This window comes from Staurois parvus, unplaced genomic scaffold (genome assembly GCF_062004578.1).
Source record: "Staurois parvus isolate SC_StPar_1 unplaced genomic scaffold, SC_StPar_1.0 ptg000011l, whole genome shotgun sequence".
NCBI lineage: Eukaryota > Metazoa > Chordata > Amphibia > Anura > Ranidae > Staurois > Staurois parvus.
This window is the reverse complement of record NW_028317807.1, coordinates 25,431,576-25,450,339: the sequence shown is the minus strand read 5'-3', so window position 1 is coordinate 25,450,339 and position 18,764 is coordinate 25,431,576. Positions and strand designations below refer to the sequence as shown.

Below are 18,764 nucleotides of genomic sequence, written 5' to 3'. Positions count from 1 at the left end.
TCCATCTATAGCTCGTAATGTGGTATTTTCCTGATTGATGCAATTTTTTTTTAAGGAGCAAGGGTGAGTTATAACTTGTCTTTTTTTTTTTTCTCTTTTCGCCATCTATGTTCCATTACGGACATTTCCCTTCACTTTCTGTCCCATAGCCAAAACAGGAAGTGAGAGGAAATCCCTGCAAATTAAGGGAAATCCTTTGGGACCCCAAGATTACCTGACTAGTGTCCCCACTGGAAGATTTCCCCTCTTTTACTTTTCTGGGGACAACCTAAAATTTGGGATTTTCTGTTGCTGTCCTTTTCAATGATAATGGTAAACAGGGGGGGGGGGGGGGGGGCAAAGACAGCAATAAAAAAATGACAGTTCTAATCCCTCTCCATTCTGTCCAAAACTAAAAATATTGGCACCCCTGCATGTCTGTTAGATAATTCACCACTTTGCCCAGACAATTGTTTAGGCATTCCTGTTTTAATTTCTTTTGTTTGTATTGGTATGACACTTAAAAGTGGAGAAACAAAAAGCCAAATCTGACACATTCCACACAAAACCCCAAAAATGGACTGGACAAAATTATTGGCACCCTCAATTTAATATTTGGTAGTACACCCCTTGGAAAAAAATAACTGAAATCAACTGCTTCCTGTAACCATCAATGAGTTTCTTCCACTTCTCTACTGGAATTGTGGACCACTCTTCATTCACCAACTGCTCCAGGTCTCTCAGATTGGAAGAGTTCAGTTTCCCAACTGCTGTTTTCAGATCTCTCCACAGGTGCTCTATGGGATTAAGTTCTGGACTCATTGCTGGCAAGTTCAGTACTCTTCAGCGCTTTGTCTGAAACCATTTCTGGGTGCTTTTTGACGTGTGCTTTGGGTCACTGTCCTGCTGTAAGACCCATGACCTCTGATGAAGACCCAACTTTCTGACACTGGGCCCTACATTGGACCCCAGAATTGTTTGGTAGACATCAGATTTCATAATGCCATTCACACGGTCAAGACATCCGGTGCCTGTCACAGCAGAGCAACCCCAAAACATCAGTAACCCTCTTCCATGTTTGGCTGTAGGGACTGTATTCTTTTCTTTAAAGGCCTCATTTCTTTTTCTGAAAACAGTAGAATGATGGGCTTTACCAACAAGCTGTAATTTTATTTTGTTTGTCCACTGCACAGTCTCCCAAACAAAATTTGGCTTTCTCAGGTAAGTTTTGGCAAACTCCAATCTGGATTTTTTATGTTTCTGTGTCAGCAGTGGGGTCCTCCTGGGTCTCCTACCATACCGTCCCTTTTCATTCAGATGGCGACGTATAGTGCAAGCTGACACAGCTAAACCCGGTGCCTGAAGATCAGCTTTAATTTGTCTGGAAGTTGATCAAGGTTCTTTATCCACCATTCGAACAATCCTTTGTTGCAATCTTTATCAATTTTTCTCTTTCTTCCACATCTAAAGAGATTAGTTACAGTGCTATGAGCTGTAAACGTCTTGACAATGTTGCGCACAGTGGACACAGGAACATTAAGATCTCTGGAGATGGACTTAAGATTGTCCATGCATTTCCACAATTTTTGTTCTCAAATCCTCAGACTATTCTTTGCTGCTCTCTCTTCTCCATGCTTCATGTGGCACACAGAGACACACAACAAAAAAGTTGAATCAATTCACCATTTTAACTGGTTGCTGGTGTGATTTCTATATGGTCAGCACCTGTTAATTGATACTGCTGAGTGTAATTACAAATTACAGAAACATCGCAAACTTGGAATGCAATTATTTCTTACAATTTTGAGAAGGTGCCAATAATTTTGCCCAGTTCATTTTTTAGGGGTTTTGTGTGGAATGTGTCAGATTGGGCTTTTTGTTTCTCCACTTTTTTGTATCATACCAATACAAACAAAAGAAATAAACATGAGAATGTCTAAACATTTGTAATTGCAACAATTTTCTGGGTGGAGAGGTGTGATATCTGACAGAAATGCAGGGATGCTTATATTTTTGGCCATGACTGTGTGTATAATCATGCTCCAAAGAAACAGCTAGAAAGATAAGAATGCTTTTGTCTACATTATTTAGATATTACTCATGTGAATGGGAACACAAATATATATTGAGGGATTTTCAACTTTTACTGCAAAAATGGAAATTGACCTTAAAGGGTAACTCCACTTTTGTGGGGAAAAAAAATTGCAAAAAAATATATACTCTAGCATATATTGTACAACATATATTGTAATTGAATGTTATTAAAAAATGACCTTTTCTTTTCAATCTGCAGTGCTGTAACTTTCTATAAAATAAAATCTAATTTGGCAACTTGGAGGCGTTCTGTACACAGATAATGTTTGGTACCCCCCCAGAAAAGTCATTTCCTGCTTGTGCGATTGGCTGATTTTCCCAGAAGTCTGCACCAAGATACAAAAGTCACATTTTGGGCATCCTCTGCGACAAAAATGTCAGTTTTGGTGAGATACTCCCAAGGGGAAATCATATCTAAAGGGATGCAGACCCTGCAATTTTCCTCAGAGCCCTGCAGGTGCAGCAGCTGATTGATAGTGAAAAAGTCACTCTCATTCATATTCACTTTGCACATGGAAACAAGCAAGCAGCTGTGTTTGCTTATGTCCTTACATAAAGGTAGGAATCTGCAACAAAGTTTGTTAACCACTTGACCTCCAGACAGTTTACCCCCCTTCCTGAACGGGCCATTTTTTGAGATATGGCACAATTGCGAGGTCATGCAACGCTGCACCTAAATGAAATGTATGTACTTTTTCCCCACAAATAGAGCTTTTTTTTTACCACCTCTGCGTTATAAACAAAAAAAGACCGACAATTTTGAAAAAAAATAATGTATAATATATTTTAATATTTCTAATAAAATATTGATGGCAGTACTTCACTATGTGAGATTCCTTTTCTACAACTGAGTCCCTGAAGGATTAGAAGAGGTAAGCCATTGTATCAAGCATTTGAAGGTGGAAAATTTGGATTATGTTTCACAGTTTTATGCCTTTACAGGCCATCTATTAGATGGCCCTATTAGAGGCTGTATTTGGTGGTGGTGACATGGAACCACTGGATTTATTGAACAGTGGACACTTTTTATCACATGGGAAGAATTATTTTGAACTTTATTGATTTAATTTAAGGATCACAGTTTAGCTCACTTTTATAAGCATGGAAATGGCTACTGAAAGGGGTTCTATATTGTGTTTTCACTATTGACATGGATTTATACTGAGCGCCTAGGCGATCAGAAGCTGAAGTTGTCCTCCTACCCTCCCTCCCCGAAGTCTTGTGGGACACGTGACAGGTCCCAGAAGACGATGGGACCCATTCAGGCAGCGCAGCGCTGCTCACGCATGCGCAGTGGCCACCCGACTGTGAAGCCACAAGCTGTCACAGCCGGGTGCCTACACTGAAGATGCCGGCGCCTGGAATACAAGACGGCCGGTGAAACGGCTGTGGCAGGGGCAACGCGGGATCATGGGACGAGTGAGTGGCTGTTTTTTTAAAAGTCAGCAGCTACAGTTTTTGTAGCTGCTGAGTTTTTTTTTTTTTTTTTTTTTACAGAGTGAGTGGAACTCCGCTTCAAGCACAGGTTTGATGTTTTGAGTGCAGCTGGGTACTATTTGTTATTATTTATATATTTTGTGTTCGTTAATTTATTTCAGGTACTTATATCAATTTACGCAGCGCTTTACATATATATTGTACATTCACACAAGTCCCTAACCCTCAAGGGGCGTACAATCTAAAGTCCCTATTACATTCATACTAGGGCCAATTTAGACAGGATCCAATTAACCTACCAGCATGTGATTGACAATTGGTTTTTACTAAGTGCAGCAAACAAATGGTTTTTTAGAACCAATAAAAAAAATAAAATAAATACAAGTCAAATTTCTTCATAAATTCAGACCAAAATGAATTCTCCTACATATTTTTGGTAAAAAAATCCCAATAAGTGTATACTGATTAATTTGCGCAAATGTTATAGCATCTAAAACCTATAGGACATATACTGGAATTTCTTTTTGATATTATTCATGGCGGCGATCACCAACTTATAGTGGGACTACGATTTTGCGGCAGACCTTTTTACAATAACTGACACTTTGTGGGAACCAGTGACACTAATACAGTGATCACTGCTAAAAATATGCAGATTACTGTACTAATGACACTGGTTGGGAAGGGGTTAACATCTAGGGTGATCAAAGGGTTAAGTGTGTGCCTAGCTATGTGCTTGGTGTACACTAGATGGTGCTGGTACTAGGGGAAGTGATGGATCTGTTTCCAGCTCTGTAGGAATACCGGATTGATTACTTTCCCCTGTCACAATAGAGCTGTGCCTATGTATATACAGGTACAACTCTGTTTTTCTTCCCTGCCCAATGATCTGTGGGTGCTGGCAAAGATCCGTTCGCCTGAACTCGCAGACCGGCTTCTGCTGTGACAGTTCACAGCAGAAGTGATCCGCAGGTAGATTTGCACAGGAGAGCCACCCTGTAGCAGTAAAGCTACAATGGGCTGGACTTCAAGCGGTTAAAATTCCTCCAAGTATTGTACATTGATCACTCAGTGGGGAATGTTTTTTTTTCTCAAAAAGTGGAGTTCCTCTTATTAATTCTGGACACAAGTTATAACATTCCCTAGCCATGGAAAAAGAATATTGACTGGAGATGGGCTGTAAGCATGTTGAGAAATACCAGTATTATAGATTACCATTAGCAGTAAGTATCTGATCCTAAGGGCTCATGTACACTGCAGCTACAAAACTGACGTTCAGGAGCTGTTAAGCGTTTTTTTCAGCAGCCCTTGAACTCTCCTTTATGTTTTCCTATGTGTCCATGTACACAGTCATTTGCAGGCAGTTGAGTTTACAATTGTTTTCTTGAATGCACCAAAATTGCATTCAGCAGTAGATTTTACCGGGGATTCAAACGCCAATCAAGTGTAAACGCGGTTAACAAGCGTTTGCGTTCAGATGCGTTTTTTTTTGACAGGTCCATATCCAGATGCTGTCCAAATGCATGCTTTGCAATTTCCATATATTCAAATGAACCTAGTACACCGGTGCAGTCAGTTCCAGGTTTCACGTGAAGGAATAAATGATAGAACGTGCTGCATTATGCTCATGATGGGATCCATAGTGAATACAACCAGAAAAGACAGGTAATCTCAAAACATACTACTCTCTCTGCTTCTACTCTCTATTTCTCTCAAAATGTCTGAAATAGTTATTTACTATTTTTCAGTGCATTCTGGGCATTTGGGAAGGTCTCCTAAGGTTTTCTTTTAAAAACGCTTCTAAATGCAAACGCGCATAAACGCAGTATGTAAACGCGGCTACAATGCCATTTTTTAGCCTACGTTTTCTAGCAGTTTCCACCGGTCAGAAGAGTTTTCCAAACGTCCCGTGTACATGAGCCCTTAATCATAACAATCCATAAGGCTACAGGTCATCTTGACATTTATTTTCCTGCAGCCTACGGTCAAGTGACAGGACTCAAGAGTCATCAAGAAGCAGAAACTTATGAAGGACAATTATCTACATGGGCAATGTGGTGACCAAACCTGTTCCATCTACATTAACCAACAAGCAAGCTAATGATTTTTAAATTACCGTAGGTTTTGTGCATGTTTTCCCTTAAACTAGATCTCTAGGCAAAAACCTTTGTTTTCAGTTTTTCAGAGTAGGGAAGGTTTAGACCCTATCTCAAATTTATATTGATCTCTGTGCCCCCACTGGAGAGATTAAGCCCCCTATTTGTACTGTTCACCAATGTTACTGAAAAAGTGAGGAAAAATCCCCAAAAAACTTTAGAATTGTCAGAACAGGAGGTAAAAGGAAATCCTTCAATGGGGACAACTGTACTGGGACACCTATTTAAAAGAAAAAATCTCTTTAGGGATTTCCTCTAGCTTCCTGCCACAGCTCTGGAGCAAGAAGTAAAGTGAAATTTCCTAAATGGTACACAGACAACAAAAAAATAACCTGGCATGTGGGTTTAAGTAGCTATTTCCATATCACTGTATAGAGATTTAAAAAGAAAAAACACATCTAAAAAGGTTTTTAAATTTATCTACACTCCCTGCTGACACAACTAACTGTGGAAGGGAGTTTCGCAACCTTACTGCTCTGACAGTAAAGAACCCCTTACGCAGTTTAGGATTGAACTGTTTCTGCTCCAACTTCTCCTTAAACAGTTTTTTCCAGTGCTAGAGTCAACGTTTAAGCCTTTTGCTGGCAGGTCCATACGGGGTGGGGGAGGGTTTTTATATATCTGACAAGCTGACTTCTGGTTGTCCAATAGAAGTGTCCTTGCCATGTATCCTGGGCTGTGCGCATCTGGGTATGACTGGTATGGCAGGTGCCACCAGGAAGAGGGGAGGGAGCCGAGTGGATATGTATCTGCTGCCCCCCCTCTTCTTGCTGACCAAGAAGTGACATGTAAAACGTTACTTCCAGGTCCCCCTTTCCCCAGTCAGTATGACCAGGAAAGAACCTAGTGCAGTGCCATCTGCACTGCATTAAATTTCCTAGAGAACAGGTGAGTCATCCAGGGTTTTTTAGACCCCAGAAGTCTCAATAAAATCATCTGTCACCAAAAAAAAATCATCACATACAACCACTTTAAAATCACACTTTGTTGCTTTTCAGCCTGAAATGAAGACAAACACAGTTTTTGTTTTATCCAGCTGTATTTACTTATAACATCCAAGTGAAAGATATAACACCAACATGTCAGAAAAAAAAAACAGAATCCCTGAGTTGGAAAAACCCGTATTTAGACGTGTCAACTGGTGTTTCTGCCAAAATGCTGCTGTTCCTGGATGCACTGGGCCTGGGTTTTTTTATCCTGCTGGTAAACGCTACTGCTACAAAAAGCTGCTTAAAGCTTCTAAAAGCATTACATGAAGCAGAACATGGAAGGCCACTTAGAAGCAATAAAAACCCAAAAAACGCCTGAAGCCCAGAAAGTGACTGCAAAAACGTCCTGTATGCATGAGGCCTGAGTCTCAACTGACCATAACACCTTTTTCCATGTGGCCTCAGAATCTTCAAGGTGCGTTTTAGCAAAGCTCAGTCGTGGCTTAATGTTGCCTTTCTTGAGGAGTGACTTTTTTCTTGCAACCCTCCCATACAAGCCATATTTGTGGAGAATTTGTGATATTGTTGTCATATGCACACAATGACCACGCTTTGTCAAATTCCTAAACTGCTTCAGAGTTGCTGTAGGCCTCTTGGTAGCCTCTCTGACCAGTTTCCTCCTGGCTCCTTCATGAAGTTTGGAGTAATGTCCTGATCCAGGGAGGGTCTGTGTTGTACCAAATACCTTCCACTTCTTAAAGCGGAGTTCCACTCACAATGTAAAAAAAAAAAAAAAAAGTCAGCAGTAACAAAAGCTGTAGCTGCTGACTTTTAAAAAACAGCCACTTACCTGATCCAGCAGTGTCCTCCCTGCAGCCCGTTTCACCAGTCATCTGGTGTTCCAGGAGCCGGCATATTCAGTCTGGGAACTCAGCTGTGACAGCTTGCGGCTTCACAGCCGGGTGCCTAATGTGCATACGCTAGTAGCGCTGTGCTTCCTAGATGGCCCCGTAGTCTTCTGGGACCTGTCACGTGTCACAGAAGACTACGGGGAGGGAGAATAGGAGGACAACTTCGGCTTACGATCACCTAGGCAATCGTAGCGGAGGTGGGAGCAGGTACCTGTCAATTTCGGGTACACACTCCCCCCCCCACCCAAAGGTGCCAATCCTTAATGGGGAGCAGGGGACCAGTCTTTAAAGCGGAACTTCCCCTTTTGGGTGGAGCTCCGCTTTAATAATAGACTTCACTGTGCTTCTAGGCATTGATAAAGCCTTTGGAAATTTGTTTGTATGCATCTCCTGACTTGTGCCTGTCTACAATTTTATACCAGAGATCTTTTGACAGTGCCTTGCCACCCATAGTCGATTGTTTGCTTCATTTGCACTATTTGGGACTGAAATTCTCCAGGAAAGCTCTAATCACAATGACCACAGCTGATCACAGGTGAAAGAAATGGCTGTGTGTTCCATGGAGAAGGTGATTAGCTACACCTGATTGAATTTACAAGTCATTTTTAGGAGGGGAGTGATCCTTTTTCCAACACAGTAATGTTTTGTTTTCCGACATGCTGGTGTTTTATCTTTTACCTGGATGTTATAAGCTGCACTGAGTAAATACAGCTGGATAAAACAAAAACAGTGTGTGTCTTCATTTCAGGCTGCAAAATAACAAAATGCGATTATTTTAAAGAGGGGCGATTCTTTTTCTATACCCACTGTAGGGGACATTTTGTCCCGTGTGATGAAAAAAGTTACAAAATTAAAAAAAAAAAAACAAAAGTTATACTCCAAGCACATAAAATCCCTCCCAAAATCTCAAATCATTTATATTTTACCAAAAAATTGGGTAATTTATTTTGTGCCCTAAAACATGGGTGGTAACAGAAAAAATTGGAATTACCACAATATTATTATCTAGGAGGGTGTCTGCTTTCAGAAAACATAAAATGTTTGGGGGATTTTATGCTATCCTCAGTCCTAAAATTATTTTGTTAACCACTTCAAGTCCGGACACTTTCAAACCCCTTCCAGTCCAGGCCAGCTTTCAGGACTATCACACTTTGAGTGACATTTATTCAGTTGTGCAACATTGCACCCATATGAATTCTTTTTATAATTTTTTTTTTTAGACAGAGCTTTCTATTGGTGGTATTTGATCACTACTGGATTTTTATTTTTGCTATACAAATAAAAAAATACTGACAATTTTGAAAAACAAAATCATTATTTGCTTAGGTTTTGTTAGAAAATTTTGAAAATAAATACCTTTTCCTCATAAATTTAGGCCAAAATGTATTCATATATTCTGCTACATTTTTGGGGCAAAACAGTGTATATTGTTTAGTCTGTGTGAAAGCTATAGAGTCTACAAACTATGGGATATAGATTTGAATATTGATCAGTGGAGACCCTAAAATGACAGATGCTGGTATGGGAGTATGGCGATGATCAGAACGTTGGCATGAGGTACGGCGGTGATCGGGACGTCGGCATGGGGTACGGCGGAGATCGGGATGCCGATATTGGGGCACGGCGGAGATCGGGACGCCGATATGGGGCACGGCGGAGATCGGGACGCCGATATGGGGCACGGCGGAGATCGGGACGCCGATATGGGGCACGGCGGAGATCGGGACGCCGATATGGGGCACGGCAGAGATCGGGACGCCGATATGGGGCACGGCGGAGATCGGGATGCCGATATGGGGCACGGTGGCCATCAGGGCGCCGGTATGGCATATGGCGGCCATCAGGGATGGCCGCCATCGGGATGCTGGTATGGGGGTAATCAGGACGCTGGTATGGCGGTAATCAGGACGCTGGTATGGGGTATGGCAGTGATTGTGACGCTGCTATGGGGTACAGCCATGTTAATGTGAGCACTGGGACAGGTGATGGGATGGCTGCATGTTTATTACTGACTATAATGGGCAATGATCAGGCACACTGGAGTGGCACAGCAATCGGTAAGTGTACAAGCAGCCTGACTCACAGGCTGCAGCATCGCTTCTCTCTGCTCTCACAGTGAGAGATGAGAAAAGCGATCTTTACTTTCACTTGCTAATGTTTACTATGCGATTGCTGTGATTGGACATATACTAGTCACTGGGGCTCCTAGATGCATGCTGTGAGACATGAAGGAGCTACCGATGTGGGCTGAAGTACAGGTACGTTAACCCACATCAGCAAAGCTTCCCATCCGCCATCTATAGACTATGCGCGGACAGGAAGAAGTTAAACATGTGTGGGGGTGGAAAAAAAAAAACACAAAAAACGGCTCAGGCAGAAAAACGGTTAAAGATTTGTAAACTGTGATCATTTCCTCTTTTAAGAGGGAGAATAAGTTTAAGGTTTGTGGTTTTTCCTCTTAACTGAAGTCCTCCATCCTCCACCCTTTTTAGCTGTGTTGCCCTTCTCCAGAGTCCCTCCATTTCAAGCACATCCTTCCTAAAGACTGTGACCAGAACTAGATGGCATACTTGAGATGTGGCCAAACCAGAGTTTTGCACAGTGGTATTATTATAGTCCGATCTCTGAGTAAATAACCTTTTTAATATATGACAGCAGTCTGCTGGCCTTGCTGGCTTTAGCTTGGCTTTGTATGCTATTGCTGAGTCTGTCATCTACTAGGACCCCCAGATCATTTTCCATTCTCAATTTCCTCAGAGTTTCTCTTTCTAGCATGTAACTTGCATTCATAATTTTAGAACAAAAGTGCATTACTTTACATTTTTCAATATTAAACCTCATCTGCCTTCTAGCTGCCCACCCGTCTACTTAAATTAGGTCTTCTTATAAAGTTTCTATATCCTGGTCACCTAATCACAAAGGAAACACAGATCAACAGTGATATATCCTGGTGCAACATTATTGCCCTGCATAGCTTTGTATCGTCAGCAAACACTGAGATTGAACAACTAATTCCAATTGTCACACTTTACTTCCCAATTTCTGTAAATCGCTAATAATAGCAAACTTGCTGACCATTACAGTTCTAACCTGTTCAGGAAGAAATGAAACATACAATGTGATTAATTTCCTCGAAGAACTGTGCTAACCTCTGCTCCAGAATTTACCAAAAAGCCCCAAGAGGTTTTGTCTGGAAGGACTAACATTAGGGACAAATGATTTGCTATTTTACAATTTAGGAGCAAACCATTTTTGTAAACGCTTCATATATCATGAAAACAGCATCCCTATTTCCAAAGATACAGCTGGAACTACTATGCAGCTGAAAATAAAGAAAATGTGATCAGAAACCACATGCCTACCCAGCAGTTAGCAATACAACGGAACGGTGCTCTCTGGAACAGTGTTTTACACAGCACATCCATCTGACACTGGCAATCCCAAAAACGTACAGTCTGTACAGCCACAAAACACAGCTATGTCATTGAGGATACGATGGGATAATCAACAACTGCATATAAAATAAGAAATGCTACCACATTTGCAAAAAAAAAAAAATTATATATACAGATTATATTGCCAAAAGTATTGGGACACCCCTCCAATCATTGGATTCAGGTGTTCCAATCAACTCCATGGCCACAGGTGTATAAAATCAAGCATGCAGACTTCTACAAATATTTGTGAAAGAATGGGTCGCTCTCAGGAGCTCAGTGAATTGAATTCAAGCGTGGTACCATGATAAGTTGCCACCTGTGCAATAAGTCCATCTGTGAAGTTTCCTTGCTACTAAATATTCCACAGTCAACAAGTGGAAGCAACTGGGAACAACAGCAACTCAGCCATGACGCGTTACGCCACGTAAAATGACAAAGAGAGGTCAGTGTATGCCAAAGCGCAACGTGCACAGAAGTTGCCAACTGTCTGCAGAGTTAATAGCTAAAGACCTCCAAATTTTGCATGACCTTCACATTAGCACAACAGTGCGTACAGAGCTTCATGAAATGGGTTTCAATGGCCGAACAGCTGAATCGAAGCCTTACATCACCAAGTGCAATGCAAAGTGTCGGATGCAGTGGTGTAAAGCACGATGCTACTGGACTCTAGAGCAGTGGAGACGTGTTCTCTGGTGTGACTAATCACATTTCTCTGTCTCTGTGGGTTTGGCAGTTGCCAGGAGTACAGTACTTGCCTGACTGCACTGTGCCAACTGTAAAGTTTGGTGGAGGAGGGATTATGGTGTGGGGTTGTTTTTCAGGGGTTGGGTTTGGCCTCTTAGTTCCAGTGAAGAGAACTCTTAAGGCGTCAGCATACCAAGACATTTTGGACAATTTCATGCTCCCAGCTTTGTGGTAACAGTTTGGGGATGAACTCTTCCTGTTCCAACATGACTGCACACCAGTGCACAAAGCAAGGTCCATAAAGACATGGATGAGAGAATTTGGGGTTGAGGAACTTGACTGGCCTTCACACAGTCCTGACCTCAACCCAATAAAACACCTTTGTGATGAATTAAAGCAGTGACTGTGAGCCAGACCTTCTCGTCCGACATCAGTGCCTGACCTCACAAATGCACTTCTAGAAGAATGGTCAAACATTCCCATAAACACCCTCCTAAACCTTGTGGACAGCCTTCCCAGAAGAGTTGAAGCTGTTATAGCTGCAAAGGGTGGGCCAACTCAATATTGAACCCTACGGACTAAGACTGGGACGCCATTAAAGTTCATGTGCGTGTAAAGGCAGGCATCCCAATATTTTTGGCAATATAGTATATGTGTGTATATATATATTTATATCTCAGGGGTTGGACAAAAATATGGAAACAATACATGACTTGCAGGTATGAAAGTGATGACGTGCATTGAGTTGCTTCTGCTGTGTGATGAGACACCTAGATAACAGGTGGAGAGCCTCACTTTCGCCATTCACTGCATGCGTTGCTAGTGATACGGAGTCATGTCAGAGATTACTGAGCTTCAAAGAGGTTAAATTGTTGGTGGTCGCTTAGCTGGTGCCTCTGTGACTGAAGTTGCCAAATTATTTGTCATGTCATGAGGTACAGTATCAAACGGTATAACATATACAGTTTCCAGGAAAACATCATTTGATAAGCATAATCATGGTTTGGGCAATCAAATCTTGGCATTCTGCAGGCTCTATCATCACCTTGTAAGGTAGAGTCACTGCTAGAGACTATGTACAAAATTTGGCCAACCATGTGCACCTCATGGTACAACCATTGTTTCCCAAAGACAGCACCATTTACCAAGATAATGCTTGGTTTCACAACGATGTTGTCAAATCGTGGTTTGAGGAGCATGCAGATGAAGTCTCGTGCCTTCCCTGGGTGTCGCACCTCAATGTCATACAGCCTCTTTCACGTCTGTCACGTGCTCAGGGTGAACCTGCTCTCAACTGTGAAAAGCACAGGGCGCCAGTGGCGGACCTGCCAATTCTGCTGTTCAATGGCAAATGCCAATCGAGCTCTATGGTGCCAGGCAGTGAGCACAGGGCCCATTAGATTGCGTCGGGCCCTCAGGCCACCCTCATGAAGTCTGTTTCTGTTTGTTCAGAGACATTCACACCAGTGGCCTGCTGGAGGTCATTTTATAGGGCTCTAGCAGAGCTCGTACTGTTCCTCCATGCACACAGAAGCAGGTAGTGGTCCTGCTGATGGGTTAAGGACCTTCTATGGCCCTGTCCAGCTCTCCTAGAGTAACTGCCTGTCTCCTGTAATCTCCTCCATGCTCTTGAGACTGTGCTGGGAGACACAGCAAACCTTCATTTTACCGCGGTTCAGTTCTGTGCAGGAAAAATGCAGCCTATTCTACTTTTTTTTTTCTGCATCTGGAATGCACTGGAACTGCAATCACTGATGTGAACTATGACATTGACAACCATAGAACCTACTTTCTGTGCGTTTTGGATGCAGAAAAAAAAGACACAAACACATGTAGTGTGAACTAATCCTTAGAGACACATGGGGCTGCCATTCATTCTTGATGGCACCCCCAAACATCTCAAACCACAGCACATTTGCAGGTGCGGGAACTGCAGCGAAATAGCACCATGCTATTTCCTGCCCGCTGCATTTCCAAAATGGTGCATGAACCTTCTTTCTGCAGGAAACACAGTCTGCAAACCCACACAGATGTGACATGAACCCAGAGTACCTGTCCCATCAGTCGTTGTACTAGTACATGTGTGTTTCCTTTCACTGATCAAAACCCAACTCCAGTAACGTCTAAAATTCATCCTTGATTTGTAAAGACTTCCTGTCTGCAGCAGAAATGGGTGGTATTCAGCCACATGCAAGTTTTCAACCCGCGGGTCGGGAACGTTCGCAAAATGGCGCTTTCCCAACCTGAAAGCAAAATGTGCTGCTCATTAGTAGATGTGCGGGGGTACCTGACACAAATTCTTAAAGCAGAGTTCCAGTTGATTTAAAAAAAAAAAAAAAGTACAGACATTTCCCTGTCCCTCGATCTAGCCGTGTCCAAACCACCACTGGTTTCGCCATCTTCTCTCCCTGGCATCTTCAGTGTGGGCACCCGGCTGTGACAGCTTGTGGCTTCACTGCTCTGTGAATGGCCCCGTAGTCTTCTGGGACCTGTCATGTGTCTCAGAAGACTACGGGGAGGGAGGGGGAGGGGACAAATTCCGCTTCCGATCGCCTTAGGCGATCACAGCAGAAGTGGGAGCGGGTACCTATCAAATTCAGGTACCCGCTCTCCAAAGGTGCCAATCCTTAAAGTGTTACTAAACCCAGGACCCTGCATTCACTATATCTGGTCTCCCACAGTACACACAACATGGAAGTGCAATTATTTTAGTAAATATAATCTGCTAAATGCATTTTCTCATCAGCATTCAGAGCAGTCTTGTGACTTCAGCAGAGCACTGGTTAAAGCTTGTAAGAAGAGTTTTCATTTTCAAAATACAGGTGTGTGTAACTTGCGAGCCAAAACAAAAAAACCTTAGGGATCGCTAACAACACATACTCCAACTGTGCAATTTAAACCATATATCTATAAATGTTGCGCTCCTATTATCCAACTATATAGTTGGATAATAGGAGCGCAACATTTATAGATATAAGAAGTTTTCATTTTGCTCTAGGAGGATGCAAAACCCCTGACCTCTGTCTGGACAGTGCTGATTGGTCCTGTGCTGATCACATGCACTCTCCCAAGAAAGAAAGAAAAAAACTTCTCTAGCCATATACACCAAACTGAGCATGTGCAGAGTGACTACAGGTTCAGTCTGTCTTATCAGGTGGACATTTGAACAAGAGGAGGGTCATAGAAAACAGGACCAAATGGCCTTTTTACACAATGCAGAGGATTAACCCCTTAGGTTCCCCAATGAGTATAACGAGCATGCTTTGCTGCATATACAGACTGATTTTACTGTTGTGGGTTTAGTGACACTTTAATGGGGAGCGGGGGACAAAGGCTTAAAGCAGAACTTCCCCTTTTGGGTGGAGCTCCCCTTTAATAGCACCCCCGCACATTGGAAAACATGGGGTATTTTTGCATGCGCAAAACTCAAGGTGCTGCAGCACATCTTTAAAAAAAAGCATCGGGGACTTCTTCCAGGGCATTTCTCGTGAGGTGCGCACCTAGGCTTAGCACACCAAAATGGAGGGCTATCACTTTATGTCACTCAATTGAAATCCAAACCGGTCTTGGTCATTGTCAGATTGGAAGCTGTATGGTCACCTACAGGCACCTCTCCCCTAGTCCAGTGCACACAATGTCTGCTGGATGCAACCAATCACAGAACACCTGCCAGACTTGTTGCTATGGGCAACCCCATGCCAGGAAGGCAGCCCCTGTGCCCCAATGGCAGTCGTGTGGTAACCATCAGTATCAGTCCTTCAGGAGCACAGAACGCCTGCCACCCCGGCCTCCCCCCCTCCACAGGACGGAGCCCCGCACCCCCTCCCACCTTCCTGCCCCCCATGGACGGAGGCACAGCACTCCCTCTCCCCCTCCCGGCCGGGCTGGGTGCGGCCTCTCCGGCTCAGATACTTACAGATAGCACGCTCATCCGGAGCGGAGGCTCCAGCACACACGCCATCTTGGTCATCCCGCCTACATCCGCACTTTCCACAGCAGTTTTTCTATAGACTCCCCGTCACCGAGAGGCCACAGAGGAGCGCACTGACAACACTTGGCTTCACAATATTAGCACAATTTTTTCCCCGAGTGGAATCATACGTGGGGTGTTCAGGAGGACTCGGGCTGTGTGGAAAGTGCAGAGGCGTGTGTGGAATAGATTTACACGGAGTGACAGCTGCTATAGAGGGAGCGGAGCACGGCTCTGGACGGGGCATGTGTTTATTTACATGTCACATGGGGGGAGGGGAGGAGGGGGCACACAGCCCACACGACACTGTCAGGATGGAGACACCCTGACATCACAGGACGATTTCTCACATACTTGTCATCAGTGATGACTTCTGAGGACAGAACCTCACCACACCCCCAGATGAAGAAATAAATACAAAGACTGCCTACTAAAGTCAACTAAACTGCCTCAATACACACAACCCCTCCAAATCAACCTTCTTAACCTCTTCATGACCACATAACGCATAGGGTGGGCTTTAGCGCCCACATAGGTTTTTGTGATCACTGCAAGCTCCCAACACACTGAGCTGTCACAGACAGCTCCTGGTCTCCAGTTATGATTGGGAACCAGCAGGACAGGCTCCCAGTCATGTGACCATTGTGACAGCCAATCACAGTAGTCAAAAGATCAGGAAGTTGATCCCACCCCATACCCTAAAGGATAAGTTCACCTTAACGACTTGCCCATCAGAGGATTTACTCCTCCTTCCTGACCAGGCCATTTTTTGCATTACAGCAAATGACAATTGCGTGGTCATGCAACGCTGCACCCAAATGAAATGTATGTCTTTTTTTCCTCCCTGAATTCTTTTGGTGGTATTTGAATGCCTGCTCTTTAAAAAAAAAAAAAAAAAAACAGACAATTTTGAAAAAAAAATTGCTATGAAACCTGTTCTGAAAAATGTTTTTAAAAATCTAATTTCGTCTTAAATTTAGGCCAAAATGTATTCTGCTACATGTCTTTGCTAAAAAAAAAAAATCCCAATACATATATATGAATTGATTTACATGAAAGTTATAGCATCTACAAATGGCGGTAAATATACTGGGATTTTTTTTTTATACTAGCAATGGCGGCGATCAGCGACTTATAGCGGTACTGCGGCGGGCATTCTGACACTGGGTGGGAACTGACTTGGTGTCACTGACATCCCCAGTGACACTAATACAGTGATCATTGGTAATAAAAAGCACTGACACTGTACTAATGTCACTGGGCAGGAAGAGGTTAACATGTGGGGTGATCAAAGGGTTAACTGTGTGCTGGGTGTTTAACTAGGGAGGCATGTATTGTTTACATAAAGACCCCTCCCCCATCAGTTTTCCTCAGTGATCTCCAGCCAGGACCCAGTGATTGACAGCTGTAGCCACCAATGGCAGGAGTGCCCAACACCCAGGGCAAGTCATTTTTTAACACCAGCTGCTGTATGCAATGTTAATTTTGAAACAATAAAAAAAAGTGCAGAAAAGTCCACTATCATTACTGGACCATTATTGGTCAGTTTAGAGATGGCTCCTTAGGCTAAGCTCACAGTAGCCCATTCTCTGAAAAGCTATTCTTGGTGGATCACGTTTCATAGTGCGGCTAAGCAGCAGCTGTCAGCCATTCAGGAAGTGATCCTGCCACCTCCTGAATGCCTTTTCTGGGTTTTTTTTTGTCGAAAGGCAATTTTGCATTTATTTTATTTTATTTTGTAAGAATAGAATTCACGGCTGCAGTGTGGCCATATTGCTTCAATGGCTGAGTTTGACACGCGGTGCCGCCTGTCAACTTTACATGTCATGTTTAATTTGCTGTGACCACAATGCAAATCATCATGGCCACTGTATGTGAACACCCCCATCTGTATTGTAGGTCTTAGGTGGGGGGCAGTAAAACACAGCTCAACCACCTGTTTTCACTGCCCCCCCCAGCTGAACTGCCCATGTGAAAAAGGCCTAGTCAGCAGAAAATATCCTCCTTGCATTGCTGGTCAGTGTTGGCGGGAGATCAATCCACCACTGCACACAGCTCAGATAACCTCTAGCAACCTCAAGATGGACCCTGGCTGGGCAAGTTTGCTCAAGATGCAGAATAAAAGTTGATTTTTTTCTTTTCTTTTTTCTACTTTGCAACATTTCCTGCATGCTGGAATTCAAATGACATGTAATAATTTAGAGGTTGCAATAAAGGTTTAGGCAATGTAACATATTTGATAGCTAAAAGATACAGTGATTTATGGAGGCCTCTATTTTAAAGCTGAACTATGGCCACAGTCATCTATACAACTCTTAAAGCGATTATAAAGGTTCATTTAAAAAAAAAAAAATAACAAACATGCCTATACTTACCTGTTGTGTGAAGTGGTTTTGCACACAGCATCCTGGATCCTCCTCTTCTCAGGTCCCTCACAGGCTCTCCTGGCTCCTCCTGTCTGTCGGGTGTCCTGAAGCAAGAAGCTTGCTATGGGGGCACCTGCTGCTCCATGTGTCTATTCACACAGGGAGCCATGGCTTGGCCACGCCCTTCTCTCTCCTCTTTGGCTGACTGGCTGTGATTGTCAGCAGTGGGAGTAAATGGCTCCTGCTTGTTGTCCCAGCCAATGAGGAGACAAAAACCTGGCACAGCCGATTCTGTCATTCACATCGTTGGATCATGATGGGGCTTAGGTAAAGTGGTTATAAACCTCAGACATGTAATATGAACAAAGCATAACCTTCTATAGTGTGTACTTGTCTCATTTAAGAGCACTGTCATTTCTGTCGGCTGTTCCCTTATTCCTCTGCTTTCAGCATGAATCACTTCTGTCAAGTTTTCCTGACACCAAGAGAAAAATGGTGATGGGGAGGGACCTCCAGCAGATTGGCTGTCTCAGCTCTGTTCCGATGAGCTGTGTGGAGGCGGGGGGTCTCTTCTCTCCAATCAGAGCTCTCCTCACAGAGCTCTGCAGAATGTAATTTCAGCTCTCTGCCCCCTTTTCTCTGAACACTCAGACAAGCTTTACAAATTCAGCACTTTGAATGGATATAAAGAGAAGACTTCAGATAGACAGGCACATCATATGTAGGGGGATTTGTTTCATCTCTGTGTATCACCTGAGGCCAGTCACTTCACTGGGTATATGTGAGGGTTTACAACCACTT

General features: G+C 43.2%; 1 protein-coding gene across 4 annotated transcripts in view; it reads right to left on the bottom strand.

Annotated features, from left to right (window-relative positions):
* Positions 1-15,686, bottom strand: part of ARMC8 (armadillo repeat containing 8) — a 182,637-nt gene extending 166,951 nt beyond the window's left edge. For all 4 annotated transcript variants that reach the window (XM_089671757.1, XM_089671774.1, XM_089671765.1 and 1 more), the window contains exon 1: positions 15,544-15,686. In XM_089671757.1, coding sequence (XP_089527883.1) covers positions 15,544-15,597 — 54 coding nt within the window. In that variant the 5' untranslated portion in view covers positions 15,598-15,686. The remainder of the gene's footprint in view (positions 1-15,543) is intronic.
* Between the last annotated feature and the right edge of the window lie 3,078 nt (positions 15,687-18,764).